The sequence below is a fragment of the Puma concolor genome, chromosome D1, assembly GCF_028749965.1.
Source record: "Puma concolor isolate L17-30 chromosome D1, mPumCon1.1.hap2, whole genome shotgun sequence".
In the NCBI taxonomy this organism is placed as follows: domain Eukaryota; kingdom Metazoa; phylum Chordata; class Mammalia; order Carnivora; family Felidae; genus Puma; species Puma concolor.
The window spans coordinates 106670031-106682095 of NC_141676.1; the positions used below are offsets into that span (position 1 = coordinate 106670031).

At 39.8% G+C, this 12065-nt stretch overlaps 1 protein-coding gene across 2 annotated transcripts; it reads right to left on the bottom strand.

The window, feature by feature from the left end:
* Positions 1 to 420: 420 nt before the first annotated feature.
* On the bottom strand, positions 421 to 12058 carry SDHD (succinate dehydrogenase complex subunit D). 2 transcript variants are annotated; one of them, XM_025928260.2, is made up of 4 exons: positions 11903 to 12058; positions 8397 to 8513; positions 6096 to 6240; positions 421 to 1391 (listed from the first exon to the last, which is right to left on the bottom strand). In XM_025928260.2, the coding sequence occupies exons 1-4, from the start codon at positions 11952 to 11954 to the stop codon at positions 1226 to 1228; spliced, it is 480 nt and encodes a 159-aa protein (XP_025784045.1). In that variant the 5' UTR covers positions 11955 to 12058; the 3' UTR covers positions 421 to 1225. The 2 variants fall into 2 exon arrangements, with proteins under 2 accessions (XP_025784045.1, XP_025784047.1); XM_025928262.2 differs by lacking the exon at positions 6096 to 6240.
* Between the last annotated feature and the right edge of the window lie 7 nt (positions 12059 to 12065).

A 12065-nucleotide genomic window follows, 5' to 3' on the forward strand; every position in this document is an offset into this window, starting at 1 on the left:
CTACCAGTGACCAAAAGTTTTACTGATAACCTAGACAGTTAATTAGCATGTATTTTTTATAAGATTTATATGCTGTATTTACAATAAAGCTAGAAAAAAAATATAAAAACCCCAAAGAAGAAATACATTTACAGTACTATACTGTATACATTGAAAAAATCCACATATTAACTGGACCCGTGCAACTGCTGTTTGAAGGTCAAATGTATTTAACACTCTACTTATACCAAACCACTCATACTCAATGTATTTCTGTCTCTTACATGAGTCTTTTTTGTATCACGGTACTTTGTAATTTACGTCACTGCTAAGCCCTAGAAGGAAACTTAAATAGTCCTATTTTAGTGCTATATATGCAAAAGACACCAAGTACTACTGAATAAAACTATGGACAGTTAATACATAAAAGACTACAATACATTTTTATTATATAGCATTTTATTTTTAAAAAAACTTTATTTCATAGAATACATTTTCACATTAGAGATTCCTACAGTGGGAAAATAACAATTTATTACTTACAGTTTTATATTTGTAGAACATCAGGACAAGTAAAATAAACACATTTGAGGATTAAGTCTCAGTTCAGAATCTGTAATATTTTGATACATCTATAAGGGCACCTCTTCCCTACATGGAATTTTTCTACACTCAGAAGCTCTCCAGGCTCCTCCTCCCAAGCTTTAGAAATGAGTAATGTCAAAGAGCAGGATTTCCTAACTTTAAAATTTCCCTAGGACATGTAACCATTAATAACTGGTATAACAGAGAGGGAAGTTTTCAAAAATTAAACACTGACGAATTTTCTGCAAAGTCTTTACTTGTGAATGAACAGTCTTTCCCTTTCACCATCATTCCCAGGACAAACATAGACGTTTGATCAGGTATTGATAGTAATAAAGCTGAATTCCCTTTAAGAATTTGAAAAGCTAACAGGCAAAAGCTCATATGCAATGTTTAGTTATGCTGAGTCTTGTGAGAAGCTGGGAGACAACCCCATAAACTCACCAGAACAAGGAACTCAGTCCCCAAATTACTTGGATACAATTTCTCTCAAACCTTTTCCTCAAAGACTGAATTCTAAAAATAACCAGGCGATTAGGAGAAGAGGTTTGTCTCACCAATGGACTTATCTGTTATTTCCTCCTTATTGTGAGTTCAATGGCATGACAGAGCAGAGGCAAAGAGGTGTACAATCAATTCTCGTGGTATTAAGTCAAAAAGGTCAGAGCTTCCACAGCATGGCAACAGCTTTGCAGATGCCCACATCATGATAGTTGAAATAACACAGCCCAGCAAAGGTTAAAGCTGACAGGGCCAAAACTCCTGCCTTGGCGGTTTTCTGCAAAGCATCTCCGTGAACGTAGTCAGTAACCACTTGTCCAAGGCCCCTAAAGAAAAAAATAACAGTACAAAAGAAAGCCAAACAGCTAACTTGACTGCGAAACAATAATTATCAGGTTCAAAGTACAACTCAAGGTCATAGAATCATAAACCAAAATGAAGGAATCAAGAGTTTCCCAGTAATATAATAAAGACATCTCTATTCTTCAGATTCAATTTTCCAGAGTTACTTCTATCAAAGACAGTAGTTAACTGCCACTCTATATACAAAATCTTGGTTGTTGTTTGTTTGTTTAATTAAAACAAATGCTCCAGGGGCACCGGCCTAGGTCAGTCGGAGAAGCGTGTAACTCTTTGATCACAGGGTAGTAAGTTCAAGTCCCACACTGGGTGTAGAGATTAATAATAAATAAATAAATAAACAAACAAACTTTAAAACAAATGCTCTATAGAATTTTTCATTAATTAAAAAAAAATTTATGAAGCAGATATTATGTGCCAGAACCTGTTATAGATGTTGAAAGAACAGCAAATAAGACAGCATCTTTGCCTTTATGGAACAGATTCTAGTGAAGGAGAAAATAAATATGTATGTGCTATGAGAAAATATTTTAGAAAGGATGACCTGAATGAGAAGAACGTTCTAAACAGAAGTGACAATGACCTTGGCATCTTTGAGGAATAGTAAAAAGATTAGTGTGACTGGAGGACCAGATCATAACGGAAAGGCAGATCACACAGGGCCCTGAAGGTCATAATAAAAGTTTATTATTTCAGGGGTGACTGGCTGGCTCAGCCCATGGAGCACATGACTCTTGATCTCGGGGTTGTGAGTTTGACCCTCACATAGGGTACAGAGATTACTTAAAAATAAAAATCTTAAAAAAAAAGTCTGAATTTCATATGAAATGTAATGGGACACCACAGACATGTTTTTAAGTAGGGAGTAACCTAAGTAAGGAGTGACCTAATTTTACTTTTTTTTAATTTATTTTTTTATTTTTTTTATTATTTTTTTAACGTTTATTTATTTTGAGACAGAGAGACACAGAGCATGAATGGGGGAGGGTCAGAGAGAGAGAGGGAGACACAGAATCTGAAACAGCACAGAGCCTGACACGGGGCTCAAACTCAGAGACTGCGAGATCACGACCTGAGCCAAAGTCGGACGCTCAACCGACTGAGCCACCCAGACGCCCCTAATTTTACTTTTTTAATAACAGCTTTAGTGAGATATAATTCACATACCATAAAATTAACACTTTTTAAAGTGAGCAAGCACTATGCCCAATGTGGAGCTTGAACTCACGACCCTGACATCAGGTACCAGGCTCTACCCACTGCCCCAGCCAGGCAACCCCATAAAATTAACCCTTTTTCAAGTGTACACTTCACTGGTTTGTAGTGTATTCACAAAGTTGTGCAACATCATCACTATTTAATTCTCATCACCCCAAAAAGAAACCCTGCATCCATGAGCTCATTATTCAACAACTAACTTGTTTTCTATTTCTATCTACAGACTTGCCTATTCTATACATTTTATATAAATGAAATCATACAACATGTGGCCTTTTGTGTCAAGTTTCTTTCACTTCACATTTTCAAGGTTCATCAACATTGTGGCACGTACTTGGATTGTTTTTGCTTTTTGGTTATTGTAAATTACACTGTATGAATATTACTATTCAAGTTTTTGTGTGAGGATATGTTTTCAATTTTGAGGGGTGTACACATAAAAGTGGAATCGATGAGTTATATGGTGACTCTAACTTTTTGTTAGAACTGCCAAACTGTTTTCCAAAGCGGCTCCAACTTCTTAAATTCCCAGCAGACATAGGAGGACTCCCAAATTCTCCACATCCTTGAAACACTTGTCATCGCCCATTTTTTTTATTAGAGCCATCCTATTAAGTATGAAGTGGCAGCTCATTGTGGTTGTGATTTGCATTTCTCTAATAAAAAATGGTGTTGAGCATTTTTTCATGTTGCTTATGAGCCATTTGTGTATCTCCTATAAAGAAATGTAATTTTTCTTTTAAAAAAGACCACCTTGGCTGCAGTATGGTGAATGGAGAGTGCAGGTAGCAGAAGAGGGGGCAAGAACAGAAACAGAAAACCAGTTAGGAGGCAAATAAAGTAGCCTCAGCAAGATTGTTGGCTCAACCTAGGCTGGTGACGGGGGAGATGGTGTGAAGTGACAATTTAGACAGGCTATGTTTTGAAGAGGGAACAAACAGAAAGAGCTGATGGACTGGATGTGGGATAAGACAAAAAGAAGTATCTGCAATAACTCCTAGGATTTTTGGCTTGAGCAACTATGATTTAATTGAGTTAGGGAAGAACAGGAAACGAGGCAGCTTTAAGGGAAAATCAAGAGAGATTTGGGGCGGACAAGAGTGGCTTTTGGCAATGTTAAATTTGAGGTGACTATTACACATTCAAATGGACTCCACTGGTTAGACAAGTGGAATCACAGGACTGCAGATCAAGAAGAGGTCAGATCTGAGCTCGCCTCAGGAAATTAGAGAAATTAAGAAAAGAAAACTGAGCCCAGGATTCAGGGCTTTCTCGTTCACACGTCAGACAAGGGGAGAAGCTGGCATCAGAGACTGAGAAGGTGCAGCTAGTGAGGTGGAGGAAAATGGTGGGCACAGGGTCTACAGAGCCAAAAATAATTATTTAAGGAGGGGATGGCCAATTAAGTGAACGGTGCTGAGAGTTCAAGTAAGAGGAAGACCGAGAACAGACAGATAGATTTGGAAAAATGAAGGTTTTGGGGGATATTGGTAAGAATTACTTCACTTATGTAGTTAGGATAAAAGCCCAATTAATGTGGATTAAAAGAGAATGGATGCTGAGGAATTAATGCACAATTATAGACATTCTTTTAAGTCATCCTGTGTGTATGTGTGTGTGTGTGTGTGTGTGTGTGTGTGTGTGTGAGAGAGAGAGAGAGAGAGAGAGAGAAAGAGAGAGAGAGAAAGAAGGAAGAATTAGTAAGGTAACTGAAGAATAGAATAAAAAATATATATAAATATATTACGTTAGAATTCTTAATCTGACTTTTCGTTGATTTAGATGGATCTCCTGCCAAGAACCACATATTAGAGAAATATTCCTGTACTTGTGATCTAATATTTCATATGCAATGGAATCCTGTATTTTGAAAGGTCTGTAGATTAAAGGGTAATTCCCCTGACCAACCCTAGAAAATTAGGTAAGCAAAATCCCTTGTAATACTAATCTACAAAATCATTCTGATAGATCACTTAACCTTCCCCGGGGTTTAGTGTCCACATCTGTAAAATAACAGGGTTGGTTAAGATATTCCCAAGTCCTTTCAGTTCTAACAACCTAAAAATGCTTCCCCTGCCCACAATATCATGTTGTCCTTATAAAACAACATAAAATGAACTCAAAGATCCCAACTGTTATTTACAAACTTTTCAGAGGGTTCATTAACTTAGAAAGTCTAACAAACTACACTGGATAAAATAAATAGAAGCTGGGAATTCACTCATTCAATAAGTATTTACTTAGTGCGTGTCAGGGACTGCTCTAGGCATTAAATATATATAACAACAAACAAAAACAGCCAAAAGTCTGTTTTCTTTTTTTAAAATGGGCAACCCTTAACTACTGTGTCTAAGGATGCACAACCGAGTGATAAAACCACACTAAAATGTAAGGGAGTGATTACTATAAAAACCAGGATAATGGTTCCTGGTTGGGAGGATGCTGAACAGTTATGACTAAGGTAGAACACAAGGAAGAAGCTTCCGGAGTAGGTGGCAATGTTCAATTTCTTGACCTGGGCAGCATTACCCTTGCAATAATTCATTAAGCCATGGATGTGATTCTTGTAATTTTCTGTATCAGTGCTTTCATTCTAATGAGGGGAAACAAGGAATACACAAAATGATAAATACATGATATAGTATAGTAGAAGGTAATAAGCACTACTGAGAAAAATAAAACAGGGGAGAGGGATAAGACATACTGGGAAGGACACTATAACTGTGAATAAGTGGTTAGAGAAGGCTTCATTGAGAAGGTGACAGTTCAGATGTGAAGGAAATGAGGAATAAGCCATGTAACTAGAGAAAGAGAGTGTCAGGCAGAAGCAAAGTAGAGTCTTGAGGCCTGGAGTGTCCCTGGAGTGTCCAAGAATTATCATGAGTGCTGGTGTGAATGACAGAGAGAGTAGCTGGAAATTCGGGAAGAAAGAGAGCCAGACTACCTTGGGTCGGTAGACCATCATGAGAATTCTGACTTTTAGCCTGAGGAAGGTTAAAAGACTGCAAAGTGTTTTGAGAAGGAGAATGTCTTCATCTGACTTAATATTTTAAAAGGATCACTGAGACTGCTGTGTTGGGAACAGACAGAAGGAGGACCAGTTAGGTGACTACTACTGAAACCAAAGATGATGACCAGGTTTGAGGCATGCACAATTAGAAGAGTGCAAATGCCATTAATTCAGATCGGCAAGAGTGCTAGAGGAAGAGATGTGGGGAGTCGATGAACTCAGTTTTATAACATGCTATATTCAAAATGCCTATTAGACATGGAAGAGAAGACATCAAACAGGCAGGCAGATACACAAATCTGGGCATACAGATACTTTATAGGTTTTAAAGTTGTCTACAGGTCTGAGTATCTCAATCAACTTCTCCCTCATCTGCAGTAACGGGACAAGCTCATGGCAAATAAATTTAGCAACGTAACACTGAAGGGTCTGCTGTACTTGCCAGTGACTATGGAGCGTGAGGGCTGCAGCCAAGGAGTAGTCCATCGCAGAGCTGGGATTCAAATAAGCAGCTGGAATTAGGCCCAGGAGCAAAACACTGACCACCCTCTCACCAGTCCAGTGGAGAGATGAAGCCTTGGAACCAGCTATAAAAAGGAGGGACCAGATTTGTAAGAGTTGAAAGGGGAAAACACACATACCTCACATTCAGTATTTGCCACAAAATAACCCAGCTGACAGAATGGCAAATAGTATGCATATGAGACTTAACTGAGCAGAAAGAGAGTAAGATAAAGAAGACAAATGAGAAAGATGCTATCTCCCTTCTTTGACGCTCTTTAGCTCGAGGTGTCACAGTGCCTATTTAAATGCATTAGAAGACTGATCCAATTTGCTGACAGGCCAGAAGATGGATGAACTACCTTTGCAGAACCACCAACCTTGGGCTTTAGTGTAATGGACAGATTCTTTACGAATGTAAGTTAATACCAGCAGAGGAATTCTTTTAAAACATTACTCTTTTATTTACACATTCTAATTTTTAGAATTTGAAGGTAATACTAAAAATCCTCCCCCCAAAAAAACCAAACCAGCCAATTCAAAAAGTTCTGATGTAGGGGCGCCTGGGTGGCGCAGTCGGTTAAGCGTCCGACTTCAGCCAGGTCACGATCTCGCGGTCCGTGAGTTCGAGCCCCGCGTCGGGCTCTGGGCTGATGGCTCAGAGCCTGGAGCCTGTTTCCGATTCTGTGTCTCCCTCTCTCTCTGCCCCTCCCCCGTTCATGCTCTGTCTCTCTCTGTCCCAAAAATAAATAAACGTTGAAAAAAAAAATTTAAAAAAAAAAAAAAAAAAAAAAAAAAAGTTCTGATGTGAACTTTTACGATTATGGTCCTTCTTCTGTCCCATTACTTATAAATAGTCCAAAACAGGTATGAACATGAACATGAAAACTTCTTTTAAATAAGTGAAAAACAAAATGGGCTTTAAACATTTCTTCGGGAGCCTCTATCTTTTTTGGTTACAGATCTCTTTGGGATTCTAATAAAAGGACAGATATTCCCCAGAAAAATGTACATGGACGCATACATTAAAAACCATGTTTAAAACTTCAAGGGCTTGCTTTCAGTCCCATGCACTTTAAATTAAAACCACTCTGCTAAATTTAACTGAACTAAACAAAGGAATGCAGAAACAAAGAATTTTCCAAGACAAAATAACTCTAAAAAGCAGAAAAACTATACCTGCCTAATTTCTCATAATTCAGATGCAAATGTACAGAAGTTATTGACTTAAGAATCAAGAGGAATCTTTATCTCTATAAAATACAGATCTTTCCAGACTCTAAAACTGGAAATAGTAGTTAACTTACTATTCACTTACAGGTTTTCCATAATATTCACCCCAAAAATGCCATGTGATTTTAGTGTCAACCTAAATAAAAATAATTCAGGGGCGCCTGGGTGGCGCAGTCGGTTAAGCGTCCGACTTCAGCCAGGTCACGATCTCGCGGTCCGTGAGTTCGAGCCCCGCGTCGGGCTCTGGGCTGATGGCTCAGAGCCTGGAGCCTGTTTCCGATTCTGTGTCTCCCTCTCTCTCTGCCCCTCCCCCGTTCATGCTCTGTCTCTCTCTGTCCCAAAAATAAATAAACATTGAAAAAAAATTTAAAAAAAAAAAAATAATAATTCAGTTAACAGCTATAAATATGTATGACCTTTTAAATTGTCTACTATTCTAAATTACTTGTATATGGTTCCTCTCTATCAGCTAAATAAGAGTGAGTATATTTTTTTTTTAATTTTTTTTTTCAACGTTTATTTATTTTTTTTTGGGACAGAGAGAGACAGAGCATGAACGGGGGAGGGGCAGAGAGAGAGGGAGACACAGAATCGGAAACAGGCTCCAGGCTCTGAGCCATCAGCCCAGAGCCTGACGCGGGGCTCGAACTCACGGACCGCAAGATCGTGACCTGGCTGAAGTCGGACGCTTAACCGACTGCGCCACCCAGGCGCCCCAAGAGTGAGTATATTTTATAGACCCTTCCTACAAAACTATTTCCTTTAAAAAAATTGAAATTTTCATAGACTTAGACCAGAAGGGTTCTCTTTCAGTGTAAATGGCATCCTTCAACCATTGTGGCATTGTCTGCCCCAAGGTGCAGGCTAAACAGGTCTTCATCTGACAGAGTTGGACATAAGAATTCCACTCCACAGATAGCAAGTCCTGCCAAAGGCATGAAAATTACCCAAGACAAAGATGAAAAGAGCCCAAAAAGCAGCAGCAATGAAAGAAAAAAAAAAAACATACCATGGTGGTTGGGTGACAGGTGAATGTGCTGTGTTCTACACTGTCCTGGGGTAGGTTGGTCCTGGAGAAATGCTGAGACATAAGCAGGTCTGACTACTGGAATTCGGAGAAACAGAGCTGAGGAAAGAGATATAAGGGAGGTCATAAACATTTCTCCTTTAACAGGAATAACAGACTTTCTAAATGACCATAAGCAAGCTATTTACTCCAAACAGGGGATAACAACTCATTTGTAAAATGAGGACAGTATATATTTCCCTGGATTACTATGAAGTCAGACTAAGTAGCCATTGAAAGATTGAAAAATCAATGAACCACTTATGTAAAAGGGCTTCACTCTTACCAATTTTATAAAGTAAATTATAGGGCACCTGTGTGGCTCAGTTGGTTGAGGGTCTGACTCTTGATTTTGACTCAGGTCATGATCTCACGATTCATGGGTTCAAGCCCCATATGGGGCTCTGTTCTAGCAGTGTGGAGCCTGCTTGCTCTCTCTCTCTCTCTCTCTCTCTCTCTCTCTCTCCCCCCTCACCTGCTCGCATGCGCACTCTCTCTCAAAATAAACTTTAAATAAATAAATAAATAAATAAATAAATAAATAGTAAATTATAGTTCCTTTCTCTTTCCATTTATTCATCTGTTCATCCACCAAACATTTACTGCAGGTAAAAGCATGCTCTTCATTGGAGCAAGAGACAAGACAGTCTTTGTCCTCAAGGAATTCAGTCTCATTGAGGAAGTACATCTATTACCATCTTCCTTTTCAAGATCCGTTTCTCTACTTGTACTCTTTTTTAATTTTTTTAAATGTTTTATTTATTTTAAGAGAGAGAGAGGCAGAGAGGAGGGGGGACAGAGAATCCCAAGCAGGGTCTGTGCCCTCAGCAAAGAGCTCAACGTGGGGCTGAACTCACTAACGAGATCATGACCTGAGCCTAAGTTGGACGCTTAACCGACTGAGCCACTCAGGCACCCCTACACTTGTACTCTTGAACCTATCCCGTTCTGTCCCCTTTTTGATCCTGTCTCTTGGTTAAAAACTAGACCTAGTTCATGCAATGCCACCACTTACTAGCTGTGAGGTGATGAGCAATTAAGTTAAACAGCCTCTCTAAGTCTAAATGTCCTTATCTGTAAAATGAAAATAGTAGCACTTACTTCATAATACTCCACTGAAAATTAATATATGAAAGGTGCTTAGCATAATTCCCAGAATGTCATAATTACTCAATAAGAGGTAATTTCTCTCCTGTGTCTTTCACCTCTCCTTCCTTCCTATTGGCCAATTCCAACTATGCTTCTTTATTTTTTTTTAAATATAATTTACTGTCAAGTTAGATAATATACAGAGTATACAGCGCGCTCTTGGTTTCGAGGGTAGATTCTCATGATTCATTGCTTACATCCAACACCCAGTGCTCATCCCAACAAGTGCCCTCCTCAATGCCCATCCCACATTTTCCCCTCCCCCTCCTGCCTCCCCCATCAACCCTCGGTTTGTTCTCTGTAGTGTATCTCAGTTTGTAACTATTTTTTTCCTTCCCTTCCCCCATGGTCCTCTGTTAAGTTTCTCAAGTTCCATATATGAGTGAAAACATATATGTCTTTCTCTGACTGACTGATTTCACTTAGCTTAATACCCTCCAGTTCCATCCACACTGTTGCAAATGGCAAAATTTCATTCTTTTTCATTGCCAAGTAGTATTTCATTGTATATATATGCCACTGCTTCTTTATCCATTCATCAGTTGACGGACATTTGGGCTCTTCCCATAATTTGGCTCTTCCAATTATGCTTCTTTAAAGTGTTGGCTAAATCACCTCCACTTATTCACTTCCCTGTCATTCTTCAACTCTGAAACTTATTGTCATCCCTACTAAAACTGCTTTAAGTTGCCAATGGTCTCCATGTGATCACATCCAACAAACACCCTTTAGTCTCCACCCTATTGGACCTTTCCTCTCTTCTGTTCTGATGAACTCTCTTCTAGTCCTCCCTTTGATTGTCTGACATCCTATATCAAACTCCTCCTACATTCACTCTTAATGTTTTCCCAACTTTCTATCATCTGCCCATTGCTCTCCTCATGTCTTAAGACCACCCTTGGCCGTTTTGTCCACTCAGCTTATTCTACCCATAAGCTGATGACACCCAATTCTGTATCTGCAACCCTGCTATCTCTCCAGAGTTTCAGAAGTGTGAGTGCCTCCTGGGTCTCTCCCCTGAGATATCCTACATGATCCTCAAACTCACCATGCCAAAAATTACAATCATCCTTCAACTCACTTTCTCAACCAAACTCGTCTTCCATTTGCTTGTTCGCCACTTATTTACTAACATCCCAGCCACTCTTTAACCTAAACCAAAAATCTGCAAGTCATGTAAAATTTCCCTCCCTAAATTATCAGTCACCAAATGATACTGATGTATCTCCTCAACATTTCTTGAGATAATCTGCTCTTTGTTTGTACTACTCCAACAGTGTCCTATCTCATCTCCCTGACGTGTGTCCTAGCCGGTCCCATCTCCTATGATGGCCATCTACCAGTGTTACTCAAGCGATCGATTTAAACTGCAACTCTATGTCAAATCTTTCAATGGTCCCCTTCAGAGCAGGTAAATGCACACTCCTTATCAAGACAAGTTCTTCCATGATTTGATTCCAGCTCACCTTTCCAGATTCATCTCTCATTCCTCACCTTCAGTTTCATGCACTAATATCTAGTTTATTTACTCTCCTACTTCACATTCCTACACCTTCATCATTACTTTAGCTCATTCCAGTAGCTCCAACTGTAATGTCCTTCGTCCTGTGGCCTTCCTTATCCTCAAGACTCAAATAGGACACACTTCCTTCAGGAACCAAGAGAGGGTAACCTTTCCAAAACATACAGCTAAATATGTTCTTCCTCTGGACTACCATAATAATTTATGTACAGTACAACAGTTTGTGCTTTATGTTATGCTTACGTGTGTTTTCCGTATAAAAATGAAAACTCTTCGAAAGCAGGAACTATGTTTTATTCACATCTGTATCCCAATCCTACTACAGTGTCTGGTTGAATACAAATGCCCAGTTGAATGATTATCAAGTTGATCTCCCGACCCCTATGCCAACTCCGGGTAAATGGGCAAGACCAGGCATTGGCACTTAGAGCCTAACACACTTTTCCAATGCAGGATGGGTGCATTCTACGGACATTGTATGGGGAGAAAATACAGAACTCTTATGAATAGCTTCAGTAGGACCGTAACTTCCAGGAGCTCTCTTTCAGATTATCCATCCCCACGTCAGCCCTGAGCGGGAGTGATAACGCGCTCGGGAGAACGTCTGGGCGCGTAGGCAACAGGGATTACCGCCATGGTTTCGACAGAAGCCAGACGGGCAAACGGAATGGAGGGATTCCTGCTCAAGAGGCCTCGTCGCCTGGAGGCAAATCCTCACCGCACTCCCTTCCCTGGCTGGAGACTGTATTAAGAACCTCCGGCTGCCAGGACCCCTCACCTCGGCCTCCTTGCGCACCACACAGGACACCCAGCCGCCAGAGATTCGCCATCTTTCTCCCGAAGGTTCAAGGTCACCCAGCAACCCGGAAGCAGTCACTCGATTACTCCCACCCCTCGACAACGAAAGAAAACAAGAAACAGGAAAATGCCTGATGAACCGG